General features: G+C 47.0%; 2 protein-coding genes across 2 annotated transcripts in view; one reads left to right on the top strand and one right to left on the bottom strand.

The window, feature by feature from the left end:
- The window catches only part of LOC126520156 (anoctamin-7-like), a 130,266-nt gene that overhangs the window by 105,528 nt on the left and 4,698 nt on the right, over positions 1-20,040 (bottom strand). The window lies entirely within an intron of this gene.
- Positions 101-13,729, top strand: LOC126520449 (uncharacterized). Its single transcript, XM_050169346.3, has 5 exons — positions 101-1,048; positions 4,057-4,355; positions 8,335-8,560; positions 9,392-9,753; positions 13,357-13,729. The coding sequence occupies exons 1-5, from the start codon at positions 943-945 to the stop codon at positions 13,456-13,458; spliced, it is 1,095 nt and encodes a 364-aa protein (XP_050025303.1). The 5' UTR covers positions 101-942; the 3' UTR covers positions 13,459-13,729.

Below are 20,040 nucleotides of genomic sequence, written 5' to 3'. Positions count from 1 at the left end.
AGATGAATACCACCCGGCTTGTTCTTGTCTCCTGCATCCTGCACGACCCGCGCGTCTCTCTCTCTCTCTCTCTCTCTCTGTATATATATATATATATATATATATATAAGTGCTGCCATATTTCTTTATTTCTTTATTTGGGCCGTGGTACTCGCGCTGTATGATGGGAAGCCCGAAAGGGGCAAAAGTGGTGGACATGAAACGAGAGGGATCGCTGAGTACAGGTCTTTCTCTCAGATTCGACCCATTGGAAGACAGGTATAAAGTGTTTGTGAGATGGTACAGTGTCACATGATTCGACGGAGTGAACGAAAGCATACTCCGCGCGAGAGTTATCGAAACCTCACGAAGTCATGTTACCGAGGGGAATACAACCGGGCAATCCAGAGTTCGTGAAGTGCAACCAGTCGAGTGCACGGAGGAGGCGCTCACAGGTCCGACATCGAAGTCGATATTAAGGAAAGTGGGCCTTTACTAGAAAAGTGTGACCATCAATTATCACAGCACTTACACCATTAGTGACATACTGTTGAATCTTTGTGAGCTCACAGCTTGCGCCGTTAAGAAACTTAGTTTTAGAGTCGAGGCAATTTTCTTATGACATCTAATAATCGTGATACTGCGGTTCAATTAGTGTCCCATTGCAACTCAGGAGGTAAGAGAGACGACCGTCACTCACCCGCTTCCCCCCTCCTGGACGCTACCCTGTATCGCAGCCGCGACCTAGTGGCCAGCAGCAGAGCGTCATTAGTGAACCACCTTGGCGAGCAATAAAACATTCAGCCGTCTCTTTTATGGAAACGCGGCGGTTCCCTTCAAACCTTTCGCGTTCCGAAGATTGTCTGTCTGCGTTAATGACCTCACGCGGTGACTGATACGCTGCGCCCGAAGAAGAAGGGGACGAAGTGCATTCCGTGCGCGCGCCCAAGGAATTCGTCCGCGATGGCCGCCCTGCTGCTTCTGTTCCCGTCGCTGCTGCTTGCGGTGGCGCCCGCCGCCGGTCAACTGCACCGTATGGAGGTCATCCCGGACCCGCCTCCATTCGTGCGTAAGTAGGTGACGCCCGGTGCAAGTGCTCCGGAAGGCGCGTCAAGCGCTGTAGTGCCGTGCAACATGTGGCAGGCTCGAAGCCCGATACTTCAGTGTTATAAGCTTATTATAACTGTTACTATTATTAATGCTGCTCATTTCCCCAAAGGAACACATCGGCTATGATAAACGCCATAGTGGAAAGCTCCTAGTAAATTTTGACTAGCTAGGGTTCTTTAAAGTGGTATAAACGTGCGGTACACGAGCGTTTATGCATTCCGCCCCCTTCGGAATGCGACCACCTCCGCGCAGCAGTACTTCATACCCTGTGAGCCACAGCAGCGGCTGTTGTTTGCGCCTCTGTTGGCCGTAGTGCATGCAATTGGTGGCAGCCAGTGTATGAAGGCGTGAGCAAGCAGCATTGCCATCTTTAAAACTGAGACGTATTTCCGAGCCCACACGATGTCGATTTGGGACATGTTGCAGCTGAGGCCACACTTTAGCAAGACGCTCTGTTACCGTTGAGGCAGATAGTCTCCTTACAAGAGAAATTCCGCCCGCTTAGAAGGCGCTCGCTGTTTTTCTGACTTTCAACGAAAAGTGCTCCCGCCAAGATTGGCGGCGCACGCACGCACACACGACAACAGAGAGCTGCGCTAACGTCCCATGGAGAAAGAAACGCCGTTTCGTAATTGGATGCTACAAATCGCAGTGTTTACAAGTCTGGCGGGCTCCCTGGCTCTAATCGATCGCGCCTTAATGGGTTCCCGGGATCTGGCTGGAGGTTGATCAGGAGCAGCTTTCTCCCGCAATATTGTTTTCTTGAGTTTTGTTAAGGTCTGGTTTTAAGGGAAACAGTTGGAAACCCGACAATTCCAGTGCATTGATATAGGAAACACTTGGGCCACAGACAAAAATAAAAAAGAACATGGTGCTTTGGTATTGAACTCTTTACATTATCCTTGCTCAATTGCGGCAATGGCAGCCATAACTGCAACTAACGCTGTATATGTATCTAAAGCAAACTATATTTATTTGAGTTTTCAGTATGAGTATAAAATGAGTTTCTAGTTGCTGTTCAGGAGCACTCATGTTGAGCTCAACCTCTGCTCAAAGGGCACTGTCACGTATTACGTCTCTGAGTAACGAAACCTTCAGAGAGATATGGCGGCGTTGCACCTAAAGCACTTGTGTGACATAGAAAAGCCCAAAGTTATTTCTTTAATGTTGCTTACGACGAGAAGATCCTTGCGACATAAATATTTATATTACGGATACTATAGAGAAATTCGACATATAGTATCAGTGTGCGCCACCCGTTGTAGGCCGGCATGGGAATGTGGAGCAGTACATCACAAGCGAAAAGCCATCCCCGCATGCCGCGCTGTGTGAATAAACAGTGCCGTTACAGCCCACAACTGCGTTATATTAAAGGATTTTATTTAACCTTGTGTATTCTGTATTATGCCTGTGATAGCCTGCTCTCACTTGAAAAGCTTCCAGCCTTTCAGTTCGACAAGCTAGGCGGTCCCTTCGCGGCAGGAGCACACCTAGCTCTGCGCAGCCCGCTTTTTTTTCTCGCGGTCCCGACTTACCGCTGCGGAGCCGCAGCCAATGTCTGTTTGATGAGCCATCAGCAATGGCTTGAGCTGCCTTCGTCTCGCTCTTCTGACTACGTAGACGGGCCCTCACCGCAGAGACGCGTTTCTCTTTACGCTGTGCTGCTGCGTCGTGTTAAGTGCCTCACCTTGAGGGAAGTTTCTTGCCAAAGAGCGTAGTGAAAAGCTCTCGTACAGACACAGCTGAGCTATGTTGCAAGAGCAGATTCAAATACAATTTGCAACGTTCGGAGCACCCGACCTACAGGGACAATAAGAGCAGCATTAAGAGAGTTCAGTTTGCTGAAATATTTTTTTTAGCCATCGGTTCGCATTCATTTTGCGGAAAAATTATCAATAGTGACAAAAATACGAAAATGAATCATAAGGTTTCGATCCTCTAACTGCAGCGCCGGTTCGATAGTACACCGTCACGAATTTTAATGCATATTTGCATGTTCAATTCATACTTCTTTCTGGAAGATCTTTTCTAAACTACCTAAGTGAGGCTTTGGTTCCTTTATAACTAAATGCAATACTTGTTTGTTGATAAACTAATAACCAGTCCTGACCACACGTTATCCAAAGGTCATGACGTTACGACTAGCTGGCGCACACTTCAAGCCAGTCTTTACTTCTTGCGGTTTTTCTGGTTTACAAGGACATTTTTCACGGTAAGATCAACATATCTCAAACGAAGATGTCGCATCTTCAAAAGTACAAAATAAAAGGGGGTGGGGGGGCGGAGCCGCGGGTAGTTACAGAACATTTCTTCAAAACACAAAAAGTTTGGTTTTTACTGCGATTAACAGACTTTGGTTACTTCACCCAGTTTGCGGTATGTATGTTTGTATCTAATCTCTTTCACGTCAGTTTGAGTCACTGGGTATACATGCATCTTAGTATGGGCCGCTTTCCAATGAGCCTCTTACACGCCGATTTGTGTGTGTCACTGGATATGTACCAATGGGCATGTGCCGCTTTTCAATGCATAAATAATTGTTTAAAATGCATCCAGTGCTGGGCAGAATTGAACCCGCGTCATGCATTCAGACAAGCACCACGCACCAACTTCGTGGCAGAGCAGCTAGATGGCGCTGCGTCTCCAGAGGGAAGGGCGAGAGAGGATCCTGGCTGCAGTACACGCCTCACGCGTTATGTGTATCGGCAGTGGCAACAAGGTGTGTCGCCACCTTGCTTCAATTCTAATCGCATTAACATCGGCAGTCATCCCGAGGTGGTCTCTGCCGGTATTTATTGGACTTCGTAACTATCACGAAACGCTTTTGAAGAGTTATTGTTGGAGCGAGATTCCTGGAACAAGTGTCTCCTGCATGCGCGATGAGTCTCGTAACTTCGCTATGTGATGCAAAGCCTCTTTAGGAGAACCCGAAAGCAAGGAGCGTTTTGCACACTCGCTGACGCGCAGCGGAGGCTCCGCCGATGCTCATGAGCATGGTCGACATGATGGAGCGCGTGATGAACGAGCTCGTGCCTCAGCCTATCGTGCCGATGGTTGCCGGGCCGGTCCCCGGTCCCGTGGTCCCCGGTCCCATGATCCCCGGTCCAGTGGTCGACGGCGCTGAGGCAGCCAGCAACGAGAGCCGCAACGAGTCCGCCGATGCGCCGCGAGTTGACGTGGCCATCGACATCAAGCTGGTGCCGCTGGGCGTGCCGGGTTCCTCTATGGGCGGCATCATCCTGCCGCTCCCGCGATTTGTCCAGGAGGTTGGTTCACATCGAAGAATTCAACGCCATTGTACATCACGTGCCTGTCGCGAAGTTGGTAATCGCGCGATAGCAAGCCGGACGCAGCGCGGAAACGACGCACTGCGAAGGTGTCGTAAACTAATAATGAAAGTATTATTGCGATGTATGACTGCTCTTTGCACGAGGTGGACATAGGCGAACGGCCTAATTATCCTTTGCCGGCGTCATAGTGCTTGAACCAGACAATAAGCAGACCTGAAGCGAGCGTCGCAGGGAGTTGCATTTAATTTCGGTTCCAAAGCACTTCTAGGGCACTCTATCCACGCAGTTCGAGTGTCCTGAAACGGTTTCACGCGATGATGCCCTGTACGCTGGCAACTTTGCCTAACGTATTCTGTAACGTAATGGAGTACCACGGAATGACGCGTTGCTATCACGATGTAACGGGCACATACGTAAATGCACGAGATGAATCAATATTGTAATTACGTGCGTGTCTCGCTGAGAAAAAATTGTTCTGGAAGTTTACGTGCCAAAACAACGATCTAATTATGAGACATGCCGTAGTGGGGCGCTTTGGATTAATTTTGCCCCTCTGGGGTTCCTAAACCTGCACTCATTGCACGGTACACGAGCGTTTTGCATTCCGCTCCCATCAGAATGCGCTGCGTGGCCGAGATCGAACCCTTGACCTCGAGCTCAGCAGCACAATGCCATAGCCACTTTGTTTCTGAACTTAGCTGCATTGTTATCAACGTTAATGGAATTGTAGGCTGGAGAATAACGTTAGATGGATGGAATAGGCGGGCGCTGCAGTGTTACATTATGGTAACAAGAGGAATATTAAGGGAGATGATAATCCGGTGCTCGAGATTAGCATTCACGAAGCTGTATTCACAATAACCTCTTACACTAACATTGTTCGTACAGAAAATTGTGGCCATTACTGATGTTGCATATAGCATTAGCGAAGACTGCATGATGACCAATGGCAAAGAGCACTTACGAACGAGAAGCTTTGGGAATACGGACTCTGATTATAAAATTCGCAGGCAGAGCCGGGCTGGTATTCACAGAAGCCTACTTACGTTTCTCCCTCGCTTTGTTACCACTGCGGCTATCGTCTCTAACTCGCTAAGTGCTGTCTTTAGAGGCCAATGTCCGAACGCGGACCAGTGACCAAATACTCTTGCACTTATGTGAACGCGGTCCCCGGTGCCGTTTACTCGCAGTTAAATAGCAAGGTTTGAATTAAGAACACTTTTTCCTGCAGAATATTCAGTACTTCTACGCACAACAAAGGCAATCGTCGTGCAAAGACGACGTCCTAGCTAGCGCTAGACACTCGAAGGCTCAAGCCATAATGCCGGCCTATAGTCGGACACAACTCAAGTCTGCAGTGAAGCACCGCCCACGCGCTCGTAGCCGCCAGCTACTGTTCCGTTGCGAGGCGGCAAATAGTTCGTACTTCGAACTTTCCCTGTTGCACAAATAAGGCGGTAACCACAAAAATAAAATTATAAGCGCGTAATTTTGTACGTTTTCACTCGTGTATTATAGTGGAATGGTGAAAGCCTAATTATTTACTCAACTGATATAAAACGCTTGCTTCGCTGCAGCTATTTGTTGTCAAGTTTCACTTCAGTTGGCAGTGAAGTTTAATGAGTAAAACAGTGTCAGCAGTGAAATGAACCGTACCGCGGACTTATGAAGAGTGAAATGCTCAGACTCCATACACTTTGTCCATGTCTGTTGCACACCTCATCGTTTCCGTCCTTGAAAAGACTCTTCAAAAACAGCAGACGCTCCGGAGGTATGAAGTACGACGCCATTTTGAAATGGTCGCATGACGACGATTTTGTTTGCTTCTGTGATTGGCTGGCGGAGTAACAACCTCGCGTGGTCCGTGTGCCTTGGTTGCCAACTGCTGTTTTTTTAAAGCTGTATCCTACTATACAAGTTCACCCAGCAACATGCTTGTTTACGCATGCTCACGCACTGCAGAAATGAATACACTGATACGCGAAGAGCTGTGGTGGTCGTCGTGGAGGCAGACTGAAGATGTACCACTACTCGCGTTTCTTTTACGTTCCAAAGCCTCGAAAACGCATAAATCTCGCGTCCCAACACAAACGTACCGGCCTTTGTCCGCCACGAGCTACAAGCATGGGTGATCAAACCGACCCCATGACGTTTAGGAGTGACAATATGTGCACAGGTAATTCTCATCCTGTAAACCTCAAAAGAACTTATTTTTGACATATTTGGTATTTGATGAGAAAATGTTTGCCGCCACGAAGACAAATCCAAAGGCAAGGATCATGAACAAAAAGAAACATATCGTGCCTCTACTGATCTCTCACGCCCCTGGCTCTTGTGCACGTCTGTTTAGCAGTAAGTGTTGGCCCTTCCTTTATGTGGACCCCATCGCGTTTCAATGCAGTTGCACTAGCCTGTAATGCACATGGCGAACGTAATTGCTGAACACCTGCCACGATTCACCGAAGAAAACAACGCTAAAAACACGGACGAGAAAGAAAGAAGATAGGACGAGTGCTTTCGCGTTCATGATTTTATCGCTGTTTTCTTTGATGGATTCGTACCAACGAGCTCGCGTTCAAACTCCTTTAAGTGCCATAACAAGCTAATTGTTATTATAATCACCTTGTTAATTGTCATAACACAAGACAAGTTCACTGACCTGCACTTAGCGAATCAGAAGCTGTACGCTCACTCTAGAGATGCCCTGCGACATTCCTCGTAGAAGCAGCCGTCTCTTTGCCGCTTCGATGTCTCGTCTCCTCACGCCCCTGCGTGGGGCGTGTTACGTTTCGCCTACAACGCGCGGTAATGCCGGCGCGGATGCAACGGACGCCGGGGCTTCGTTCAAAGCGGCGGACATTTTGGCCCGTTCGACGCCGCCGCAACGCCTCCCCGCCAAGCGTGTCCAGGCGTGTTTCAGTGCCACGTGTCTTCGTATGTGCGTGTGTATGTGTGTGCCCACGCTTGTCAAAGCGCGGCAGCCGGGGAGCGGAGCTCCCCAAGTGAGGTGCCAGGAGGTCTGTCCGTCGGCGGGTTGGCGATGCGTCACTACACTCGGTTCACCATGTCTCTCGGCTCGACCGTGCGCGCCGTCGTGGGCTCATGCTCCGCCGTCGCGTGGGCTCATCCCGTGACCTTCCTTCTGGCCCGCGACGCCGAGAGTATAAGAGCAGCTGCCCCCGGACGCCAGGAGAGAGGCTCCGATTTGTACTGTTGAGTTACGTGCTCTCCCGTCTCTCCACTTCGGTCGACCTGACCGGCCGCTCTTTTGCTATGTTAGAATAAACAAGTTGTTCTGTTACCAGTCTACTCTTGCTTTGCCGGGACCTTCGGATGCTTCCAGTGCCCCAGGCCGCCAGGCCAACGCTACCCTTGGGGCTTGCGACCCATTGGCAATAACGGGCGTCAGCACCGAGACCCCAACAGGCGTCGTATACACATCGCACGCAACGCACGTGCAGCACTAAGGCTGCTGCCTGCGCCCGGGGGTGGGCTGGTGAATGTGCTCTGCTCTGACATTTGCCGGAACCTGCCAGTAGTGGCGCCGATATTGAACAACTCAGCGAGAAGTAAACGGGTTCCCGAACGCTTACAAAAGCAAGGTAGAAGGAACGGGGCAAACACGTAAGTTGCCGGACTGTTTTAATGCAATAGGGCACGCCTTTGCATGCGTGAAAACCGAACATTCGACGCTCGGCTTGATTAAAACGTCCCCGTTGAATACGTGGTCCGATCGCCCGAGTATGGGATAGTTGTAGGACTGTAGCAATGTCTTTAAGAACTTTGATACTGCATTTATAACGGATGTATTGCGTGGCAGCATGCCAGGCGAAAAGTCGACTGGACAATATTTGTGATGGCGCCTAAATCTATATACGTGTTTAGCAACCGTGCACGGTCTGCACGAGACGTGACGCTGCACAGCTTGCGAGAGCAATCTTTGTGTCTGATGCAGCCCGGCCCGTCCGCCTCCAAACGAGAGGGCACGCTGAGAAAGAGGAAGAATGGGACGACATCTTCGGCCGTACACGTTGACCCCGGACACAAGAAGGTGGCTGTCCTCGAGGTGACCAGAACGAACAGCTCCCGGCCCGTGCTACAACCCGTCGCCCCCAGCGAGGTCAAGACGAAGAAGGAACACGAGAGCAGATCGTCTCCTTCCTCGCCTGCTAGCTCAGCAGGTGCTCCAATAGGGTTCATCTCGAACATACATCTGATGTTCGAGAGCAATATGAAACAGTTCACAAAGTATAGAACTTCGAGGGCTCTAAGGAACACTTGTTTACACGACTATCAGGGCGCTGAAGAGACACTACATTTCTTGGGACAGTTCATCGGGTAGAGCAGGATGGTTTACTGAATTCAATAATTTTTTTACGCGTGCAATGTGAAGACGTGGAATCGTTCTCCATCTGCGGCAAGTTGTTTTTTCGTTCACTTTCATTACCATAAATTCATCATTTCTTTAATGCATTTAGTAAGTACAAGTAATTCCCCTTATGCTGTCCTTGGCGTCATTGTTTGTTGGCTTCTCATGATATGATTCACAAAGGTTGGGCCCCTTGGTTAACCCTTTTTCTTATCGTTCATAACATGACCTAAGATGTTTCGTGCTGTTGAATTATGTTGCTCCTCTGTTCGGACGTCACAGGTATATCACCGCATCCTGATTCCACTTTCTAAGACAGACGCGGCGAGGCAGCTTCGCTTTCTGGCACGCACACTAGCATTAGCCGAGTGCAATACCGCACATATAAAGAGCACCAAACTGCACAGACTAAAAGTCGGGCCTCCGCCCGCACTGCACCGACACGCGGCATCTTTCCGTGTCGGTTGTGGTTGGCAGTTACTTTCACACGAGAGCTTACTCAGCACTAATTGGAATGGCTGACAGTCCTGCATGTGATGTGTTCGGCTGCGAGCAGAACATAGACCACCTATTGTGGCATTTTCCTTGATTTGACGTACACTCGCGTTAAAGAAAGCGAGACAGAAGGTGGCATTCTGCGCAGCTCCTGAGCCTCCGTCTTCATCAAAACCGGCGCTACGCGTACGGTCGCCGGCACAGTCCGCCGAACAGCAGCTGCAAGGCGAGGGCGCGCTGGCGGCGGTCGGCCCACCGAATTCTTCAGTGGCGTCCAGCCGGAGGTCGCCGAACGTCGCTAAGGTCTCGTCGGCAGCCGGCGGAGTGGCGACAGCTGGCGCCAACAAGACGGACCCGACGTCCTCGTCCACGGAGACCGGGATAGCGGCTGCCTGCTACGGCCTCTTCCTGCGGCACGGCCTGCTGCTTCTGGTGCTGGCCGTCGTGTGCGGCATCTCGTGCCTCCTGGGGGCGCTGCTGCCCATCTTCTGCAGACGGCGACGAGCACAGGTGCGCCTACACAACGCCCACCGCGCAGGTTGTCGTAAAGATGTACTATCGCGCTCAATGTGAGTTCCAACACCGGCATACGCCCCTCGATTCTCTCAATAATAAAAAAATGGCAAGCGCCATTTTTCTTGTAAGCTGGGTACTCTACCAGTAATCAGAACGGTGATGGGCAATATTTTTGTGTAGGTGCTGCCATGCTGCCATGCGGGTACTACTGCTTCGGGCTGCATTGCAGTGCCTACACGCACTCATACAATAAGAAAGAAAAAAAAACGGATTCTCGTCTTGCAACTCACATTGAGCGTGATAACACCTACACTCAAACCTTCGTTAATGTATTTGCGAGAGCTGCAAGGGTGGAAACTCAAACAGCGTACGTATGATAGAGCGGTGCACGAAATTGTTATGATGGAACGCCCCTGTGACTTTCTTCCTTGAGGCTACTTTCTACTCAGAAAGAGATAACAATGTTCATGGTAACTTTACCTTCAAACATATATATTTCCCTGCTTTCAACACTTTGGGAAAGGTCAATTGCCTAGATTATAAGAAATCTGTTTAATCAGTTAGTTATTCTTTAAATCAGTTAGTTTAATCAGTTAGTAATGGTTAGTGTGACTGTATCATTAATACACTAGACAAGCGTAGTTTGTGTTTTATACAAGAAATTGAGGGAAATGAGGCTCGCTCATTTATTTCATATAACAGTCGTAACGGGTTGATGTAGGGACGCAGCGGCACGATAATTGTTAGGGGCCTTTCGTATTAAGAAGCGAGTTGTGCCGTGTATCCGCTACTCGTCAGTTGCCCTCCTTCCTTCGGAGAGAGCCTGATGAGGGTTCTGTGATGCCCGTTCGAAGTTTTTAGCATGCTGTGCAGCGCACACATCTGTACGTATATTTGATGTCCTTGTAAACAGAATAAACGATCGAAAGTTAGCGATCACCTGGTCCCCTCCCGTTTTTACTTCCATTTTGCACTAAATGGCCATAAAGCTTCTCGTCTGAAGTTGTTCAGTATGAGCTGACTAGACCGTCAACCCGCATTGCACAGTCGTAACGGAGTCTCGCATGGAGAACAAAAGTTTAACAACACGTTTAACGCATCCAGACAACGTACAGCACCACGTCCAGGTGCCGAACTTGACTCCGACAACGACAAATCAGACTAAGAGTCCCTTACAAAGTCTTTCTCTGTCAATAAATGATCAAAGCCAGAAGGACGTTAGTTAAACGTAAGCACGAAGATAGCTTGTATTTTTACATTATTTTTCCCCCTTTGCAGCCATGCCTTCAAGAAACTCGTGAATCCATCAAGTACGCCATTAAACAAAACCAGTGTATTGAACCCACTTTATTGCAAATCTCCCACTCTACAAATTGAGCTGATGCGTTTTTTTTTTTTTTGGTTCTGATCATGCGTGCAAAGCACACATCTTCACCAACACGACCATTTCCTTGTTTGATCTATTCTGGCACTTCACTTACAGAACTTAGCGTTATATTACAAAGAGTAACTTCTACAATAATCACACCAACTTGCATATAGTCCACTGTTTTCTCGTTCCCGTAACCTATTTCGCAGTACGCCTGTTCGTCCTTTCCATGAGTCCCCGTTCGTTTCGTATTAGCCAAAAAATTCCTCTGCAAGCTTCGTCCCGGCGATATGCTTTTATCGTGAGTTGCGTGCTTCCCTCTGCGTACTTGCCTGTTTAAACAAAAGGCTCCGGGAGAATCGATCCGGGGATGAACGGCTTTTTTACGAAGAATCCGTGTTTCGTCAGCCTTTAGCAAACTCAGCATGTCTGCCGAAGAAGCACTGCTTTCAACCGTCTCGTTACCTTAGCAACTATATAAGCTTCAGCACACACTGACTCGCATGTTTATTTAGTGAGGCTGTTCTGTTGCTGTGTTCTCGATGCACAGGCAAAAAGAGGATTATAGTTACTTACCACTGATTCCATCCTTTATTTAGCACTAACATTCAATGTTACAGTTTGCCACAACTTCTCTAGTTTCTCGCAGGAATGCGCATGATAAGAATAAAGAATTCTCGGTACATGAATGACGTGCCTACGAAGTCTACCATCTAGCAGTGGCTTGCTATGGATTGGAAGCGCGCATATAAAGGCAAAACCTTTGGTGAAAAATTTTTTTTTCAAGCACCAAATTTCTCCGCTGACCTCAAATATCTTAATTGAAACGACGAGCAGGGCTTTGGATCGTGACTTTCCCGAGTAGCCCTATTGTACTGCCATGCACCACAAAAGTACTTCCCATCTCGAACTCGCCGCGCGCTTTCCGTGCGTCGACCTCGCACATTCTTTGTCACCAGACTTTCTCGCATTTCTCTCTCAGCGGTTACCTCAGATCATTTCAGCATTCCTTAGCACTCGCTCAATTGTCCCACGTGTTGTCTGCGCTGTGCATCAAAGAAAGGGATTGATGGAGTGATTCCTACATGAGTTCTCTGTGATTGTCGGCCGCCTTTGCTATTACGACTGATTTTCGCCCCGTTCTCGCGAGTCGTTATACGGTAAGAACACCCTTGTGAACGTGATCGCTTACCCTTCGCTCAAGCCAGCTTTGTTATCTTGACATGCTGCGTGGCACGTACCGTACGGCAGAGTAAATTGGAGCTCGACCTTTGCTTGAACACATGTTGCGGCCTTGCAGAACAAAACCAATTAACCTTTCATTAAAAGAACATAAAAAAAATGCAGTCTCGCCCGAAAGGTAGCGATAGTGATAGCAAAGTATTAGGCAACTACACGAAGTAACGTTCGTAATTTTAACTCTTCCCCACTCCCTTACAGCACACGGCGTGCGGAGCGCCCCAGGATTTTATCGCATTTTGACTTGATACGCCACGCGACGGTGACGTTGAAAATGCGCCTGGAGTGTATATACAAAATTGCTAAAGTGCAGGTGTACTGTTTCAAGCACATTCCTCACAAAATCGCCAGACCCACAGGGGCAGTTTAGTGGCTATGGCGCTGCGCTGCTGAGCTTGAGGTGGCGGGTTCGATCCCAGCCGTGGCGGTCGCATTTCGATGGGGGCGAAATGGAAAAACACTCAGGTGCTTAGATATTTAGCTGTACGTTAAAAAAAACCGGTATAGTCAAAATTAATCTGCAGTCCCTCACTACAACGTGTCTCACAATCAGATCGTAGTTCGGCACGTAAAACCCAAGAATTCATTCTTTTGAAATAATTTCTTCTCATAAATAAGCGATGCTAAGGCTACTGAACTGAGAAACACTTTTGAAAGTGTTCTCACAGTATAATTTCTAAGACAGTGGACAGCAAGCGGTTGTAAGATAAAAGAAACGAGGCAGAACTACAAGGCTGGAGACAAAACGAATAGAATTCGTAGTGAGACATTATGGGAAAGCTCCCTGTAAAGTTTGCAGGCCAGTATGTTTGTACCCGATACACGACAGTGGGAGTAACTTGCCAAGAAAGCGTCTGTCTTTAAAATCGCGTGCGAACGGCAGACAGTCAATACAAAAATTGGGGCAGAACTCACCTACGAGGTATGGTGTGTTTGAAAAGGAGCGTTATTGAAAGCGACACCCGTCCTTCTCGTTTTCACACAACCAGGTGTCCCAGTACCCACCCAAGCGACGGTTCGTACCAGCGAGGATCTTCGCAGACCCGCAGATGATGCGCATGTTCCGTCGGCGAGAGCACATGGTGGCATGAAACGATCGACGCGCTGCTTCGACGCCTGCCCTTCTGTCTTCCCTTCTTTCTGTCTTTCTTTCTTTCTTTCTGTCTCCCTCGCTCTCTCTCTCTCTCTCTTTCTTTTTTTTTTTCTTTTTGTGCCGCTGCCTCCGTGATGTGGTGGCATTTTCCTCACATGGCTTTTTTTTTTACTCTTTTTTTCTCTCTCAAGCCATCGTAAGGCGTTTTATTGCCCCGGAACAGCAGGCGGGATCAATAAATTGCATGGTCGTGTTGAATGCCTCGTAAACAGCAAGTGCAATGCCAGTAATGTTTATGCAGCGGTGGGAATAGCGCTTGAGTTTGCTGGGCCTTTGTTGAAAGTCAAATAAAATATACAACTTCATCTCGGGCGCGTTATTATGGAAGCTGTTTCTGAGTTGGAATAGAAGTATGCTGAAACAGCACGACGACCCTTAGCATCGAACAGTATTGACCTTGAGGGACGCTGAAGAGGTTTTAGAATTTGAAGATTACGGTGATCTGGCAGGCTGCCAAAGTATCATCTGCTCCTGAAGTTGAGATTCTCAACTGTGCGCGTAGGAGCGAAGTAATCGCCGTTTAAATTTTCATCGAAGATCCCCCACTCCCTTCTCCCTCCCTTCACATCTGCGCGCGCGCCAAGCGTACCGGCGGAAAACTGGGTGCGAGGATGAAGTCCACACTTTAGGGGGTCACGTGAGCGCTTCATTCGAATCACGCGCTTTGTCGATACCCACGATGACCTCACGATCGTCTTCATTATCAGAGCCCGTTAACCGACAGGGGGATCTCCCACAGACGCGGCTCCTCGTTTTTGCTAGCATAAAGTGACTTGCGGCGACTTGTGTCCTGGTAAACTATTTTCTCTTATTCACGGGGTGAAAAAGTATGATAATTCACTGAGAGCACACTTTTTGTTTAATGTGCTTCAGCTTCCCTTTAATGAAGCTACAATTTAAATAAAGCCTTAACAGTAGATGCCACTAGAAGCAGCGATTCACGTATATACCAAGGACAGCGGAAGATACGGCAGCTTGCAAGAACAAACGAGGACATTCACTAAGACTGGTATCTCAGATTGAGAAGGCTTATGCAAAATTGCCAACAGAAGTAATCAGCGGCTGGGCTTTCACGGAAGGAAACGGTGGTGTGAACAGGCGAAGAAATTAAAGACTTGATAAAGCGGGGTTTGTTGCAGTGGGACAGAGTTGAATTCTTCCTGTATAGTGTTCGTAAAATGTCAGGAGGGTCACTACCACGAATGTACGAATCTTTGCTTAATTCTAAGAACGCAGATGGAGCTGCAATGTTGCTTTGGAGGACGTGCGCTTTAGCTGAAACATCGACGTCTATCCAGAGTTCAGCGCACCACGACACCACGTTGGGTTTTCCTTATCAGCCCTTGCAAGCGGCAGTAGTTCTTATTGGAAATGGATAATTAGATGAGTTGCTTAAGTATGCGGTCTAATAAATCGTACACATTACATTGATGGGATACCTTCACAACAATCGTCTGGCGAAGTCTACTAACAAGATATTCTATTGCATAATATTACATGTGTGGAACAGAGGGCGTTGATGGAACGTTTAGACACTAACCGGTACTTTTGAAAACAAAGAAATGCTATGCGAAGAGGAGTTTCGTACGGCAGATGATTTAGTTGCGTAGTTGCATTAGCACTTCACCACGAAGTTGGAGGGGAAGACAAAGAAGTGCCCCGAGCTCGCTGGTGCTCTGGGCCTCTCGCTGTTATGCAATATTTTATGTTTTTGCCACTTTCGTGAGAGTCATTTCACCAAGGATGAGCAAGAAGATGTTTCCACGACCCCCTGAACAAGGTCAGTCATCTGCTTCATCGCTCCTTTTTGGACGACGTGCCTTTGGACGCTCGGACCAGCTCGATTCCTGGAAGAGCTCAACGCCAGAAGCCATGGACTCCGGCAGCGAGTGCACCAAGCCATGAGCCGCCGTATGAAGAAGTTGCACCGTATGTCGACTGAGACGACGACTTTATCGAATGAGCGTGAGCAGGAATCCTTCATGGTTTCTTACGTGCCGCTCTCGACGTCACACAGCATGAACTCCCTCAGCAGGCAGTTTCTAACCGAATATCTTGAAAGTGTGGCCCATGGGCAAATCACCCTCTTCACAACCAACAAAAACGTATAAAGACTACAGCAAAGCTGATGATACAAGCATCATTGATACACTGTCATTTCAACTATCGTCATTCATTCAACTCGCACATGATGGAAACACAGACATAGAAATTTTATGGCACAGATTTAAGTCCGTTGTATCATATTGCATCAGTAACTACGTCCCCTTGAAAACTAAGAAAACTCATACACATAACCCCTGGATAACTCGGACCGTTATTCATGCAAAAAGGAAAGTTCGCCGAATCAGAAGAAACAAGAAATTCCATCCCTCACAACGAACTGCTCAACAATTAACTTACGCCGTGGACGATTTGAAAACAAAAATTAAGAAGGCCAAATCTCACTATTTTACAAACACACTTCCTAACTTTATAAGGAATGCTCCCGAAAAATTCTGGCGTTATTTAAACCCAAAAAAACGAGATGAAAGACCGACATCTCCTGCGGATAACAAAAACGCTGCGACTTACTTTGAATAATTATTTCTGCACTATTTTTACATCTGATAACGGAGAACTACCAGAAATAACCTGCGGCACTGGTGTGAAGATAGAACCATTAATTATAACAGAAACAGGAGTACTGAATCTTTTGCTAAATCTCGACACAAAAATAGGACCAGGGCCAGATAACATCCCTAACATATTCCTTCATCGATATGCCGAGTGGATGGCAAAATTCCTAATCCTCCTTTTTAACAAATCACTATCCACTTGCACCCTTCCTACGGAATGGAAAACTGCCAAAATAACACCAATACACAAATCAGGAAATAAATCTGATCCTTCAAACTACAGACCCATATCATTAACCAGCACAGTATGCAAGTTATTAGAACATATTATTTTAAAACACGTAAATGCTTATCTAGAAGTAAATGATATCTTAACCCCTTGTCAGCACGGCTTTCGTAAAGGCCTTTCTACTATTACGCAATTAATTGAATTAACACATGACATATCCAAGAGCATTGATAACCAGAAATAAATAGACCTCATATTTTTAGACTTTTCGAAGGCATTTGACCGCGTGTCACACACTAAACTTCTTGCAAAACTAGAACTAACTTTGGGAAGCGGCCCTATCCTTGATTGGATTAAAAACTACCTTAGTAATCGCATACAATTTGTTGAAATTAACAACGAGAGGTTCGCGACAACTAACGTTACATCAGGAGTACCCCAAAGAAGTGTCTTAGCCCCAGTATTATTCTTAATCTTTATTAATGACTTACCAGCATATGCTTCACAGAATATCAAACTTTTTGCAGATGACTGCGTTCTTTTCTAGGAAATTAACTGCCTTGATGACCATAGAACTTTAAATAACGCCATAACAGCAGTTTCCCAGTGGTGCAAGGACTGGCAGATGGATATCAATCTAAAAAAGTCCGTTCTATTATCTATAACCAGAAAAAAACATGCATCAACCTTCCAGTACACCCTTAACAACATTCCTCTTGCATCTGTTCATGAGCATAAGTACCATGGTGTGACACTAACATCTGACTTCAGGTGGGATTCTCACGTTAAAAATATCACATCAACCGCAATAAGACAGCTATTCTTCATTAACAGACGCCTTAAACTACACCATCTGAAACAAAGTTACTCGCATATAAAACACTTATAAGACCGGTTCTAGAGTACGCCAACACCGTTTGGTTCCCGTTTACTAACAAGCTGATTAAAAAACTTGAAGGGGTACAGCGAAACGCGCTGAGATACATATATAATAAACACTCCATCACAGACTCACCAACAGCATTACTGAAACGGGCAGAACTTCTAACCATGCATAACAGAGCCAAGCTTGCTAGACTAAAAATCATGTATCAGTTAATACACAATCAACTTAAACTGCCTATTATGAAATACATATCAACGTCCTCGAATAGATTAACTCGTCATAAACACACACACACACATTAAGCGAATTTTCATACCGCACTGATATTTTCAAATACTCATTTTTTCCAAGGGCGACACGCGAATGGAATAATCTTAACACAAGTATCACTGACAGCTCATCCTTAGATACGTTTGGTACCCTGATTGTGGATCAACTATACACATTGCAGCAATAATTCTTCTCATTATTTACGTAGTTCCTTGTTGCCTTGTTATTTTAACGGTGTTTGTGATTGACTACAATTACGGCAATGATGCTATACATTTCTTTTCTTGTTGGCATTATTGTAACCTTGATTGTTGCGTGACTGTTATTACCTCAATACTGACCCTGTAACTGGTTTCTGCAACTGCAATTATTTTTGTCATAAACCTCTCCGTTCTATTTATTCTCTTGTATAATCACGTAATCAAATTGTTATATGCCCAAGTTTTTTTATTGTATAAGATTTAGTAAGTAACACCTTATACCACTTTCCTATGTATCACATACAGCCCTTCCTGTTACAATCCCTGATGGGATTCGCAGTATCAATAAATGAAATGAAATGAAATGAAATGAAATGAAATGAAACGCGATCAGGATCAAAGCTCGCAGGAACATCCTGACAATAGATGTGAAACATTCCGCAATACTGGAGAAGTTAAAGACCATTCCACAGTTAAGCGCAATCCCCGTCCGCTCCTTTGTTACTTACGGGAAGGAGACAACTACTGGTGTGATTTCCGACGTGGAGCTTGAAATAAAGCATGCGGACCTCAAGAGTCTTTTGAGGTCATCGGTGCGCATTCTTGAGATTCACCGCTTGGGGATCTCCCGATGTATCAAGTTAACATTTGCTTCTTCCACATTACCAGCATATGTCAAAGTGGGCTACGTGATACACCGTGTACGACCATTGGTACCGAGGCCTATTAAGTGCCGGAGATGTCTCAAGATAGGACACGTGAGCGCTGTTTGTAGAAGTAAAGCCACCTGCTCGCGTTGCGGCGGAGAGCATAATACCACCGACTGTGATGAGTTCTCATTTAAATGTCCCAACTGTACTGGCTCTCACGAAGAAACTTCGAAGGAATGCCCAAAGATGAAACAAGAAGTTCGTATTCTTCGAAAAATGGCAGGAGACCAATCTTCACGTAAAGAGGCTGCTCAATCTGTTCGCCAAAGTGAGCAACGCTCGCGAAAGAAGCGTTACAAAAGCCATTTCAGAAGAAGTACATAGCGGGGCACAGGCGCCACGACCACCTCTGCCTGTGCGTGCATCGAGGACGGTAACGGCGCCTACAGCTAATTTAAGGTCGATGAGAGCACGCGACAACCATTCATCTCCAGCGGCTGATACAGACACGGAATGGCATTTGGTGCCCTCTAGGCCCACGGCCATGCCAGCGGTCGCTAGTGGTCCTCCATGCCATGAACCCAACAATGATAGGGCCACTGAAACCGGTGACACTACGGGCAAGCAAGCATATGGACACAATGACAAGGAAAGTGTACAGAAAATGCTGAAGCACCTGGTAGAGTCAATGCGCGTGATTCTCGATGGTCTCCAGAATTCGGTCGCTAAAAGTGCCCTGCAGGTGCTCGCCGTGCTGGAGCCGCTTATCGCAGCTCTTTACATGTTATAGAGATTTTGTTTGGAGCTTGTGCTGCTCACGCAGGGGAGGCCCACACATCAGCTTCGTCCTAGGACTTTAGGTTCACTTGAACTGGTGACTACAGACTAGATACGGAACCCGATAGTGGCTTCATGAATGAGCTTTGTGAATGTTTATCACCAGAAAGTTACACTTGCTTTCACCGTTGCGCATCCCTCTTTCTATGTCATCATCCCTCATCACACCTTTATGTCCCGCTTTCCCCTCCCTCTGTGCAGAGTAGCAGGCTAGAGCGCGTTAGCTCAGGCGGACCTCTCTACCTTCTTTCAAACAAATTCTCTCTCTCTGACCACGAAGTTACCATAGACGTGAAACCAATGCGTGGCATTTACCAAGGCAAAACCCACATTTCGCGTTAGTTTGAGGATTTGGGTCCAAATTTACTAGCTTCCAAATAAATTTCGGCAATGCTTTCAGGCGCATGGAGTTGAAAAACGGCCACGACTCTGGGCACGTCACGTTGCCGTACGAATATTGAGCATTGTAAGAAAAAGGGGCTGACCGACTGTTCGAGTAACTTTCCAATTAATTTATTAAATATTTACTGTTCATTGCTTTCTTGATCGTCATTAAATTATTGAGTAGCAGGGTTAACATCAGGTGAGCGCCTGCGCCGATGTCGCAACTTTGCTTACTTAACAGCAAGAAACGGAACAAAAGAGTGAACGTCCATTTGCGACCACTCAATGCGCGCTGCACTCCGAGACATCGAAGGAAAAATCCAACGCCATGCGTGCGCCGCTTCGGTGCAGCTGGCACGACTGTTATTATGCAAAGGAAGTTTCTTCCATCATAGGCAGCGTTAACAAGCTTCTTGACCTGGACCTTCGATTACTTCCTCGGTAGC

The sequence above is a fragment of the Dermacentor andersoni genome, chromosome 3 (genome assembly GCF_023375885.2).
Source record: "Dermacentor andersoni chromosome 3, qqDerAnde1_hic_scaffold, whole genome shotgun sequence".
NCBI classification, from domain to species: domain Eukaryota; kingdom Metazoa; phylum Arthropoda; class Arachnida; order Ixodida; family Ixodidae; genus Dermacentor; species Dermacentor andersoni.
Note: the sequence above shows the minus strand (reverse complement) of the source record. Positions and strands in the feature narration are given on the sequence as shown.

Bases quoted from the DNA above. Each gene is read 5' to 3' on its own strand.
- LOC126520449 (XM_050169346.3), top strand. From the start codon at position 943: ATGGCCGCCCTGCTGCTTCTGTTCCCGTCGCTGCTGCTTGCGGTGGCG. The intron at 4,356-8,334 runs GTTGGTTCACAT...TGTCTGATGCAG, and splicing joins TCCCGCGATTTGTCCAGGAG to CCCGGCCCGTCCGCCTCCAA. The intron at 8,561-9,391 runs GTGCTCCAATAG...CATTCTGCGCAG, and splicing joins CTCGCCTGCTAGCTCAGCAG to CTCCTGAGCCTCCGTCTTCA.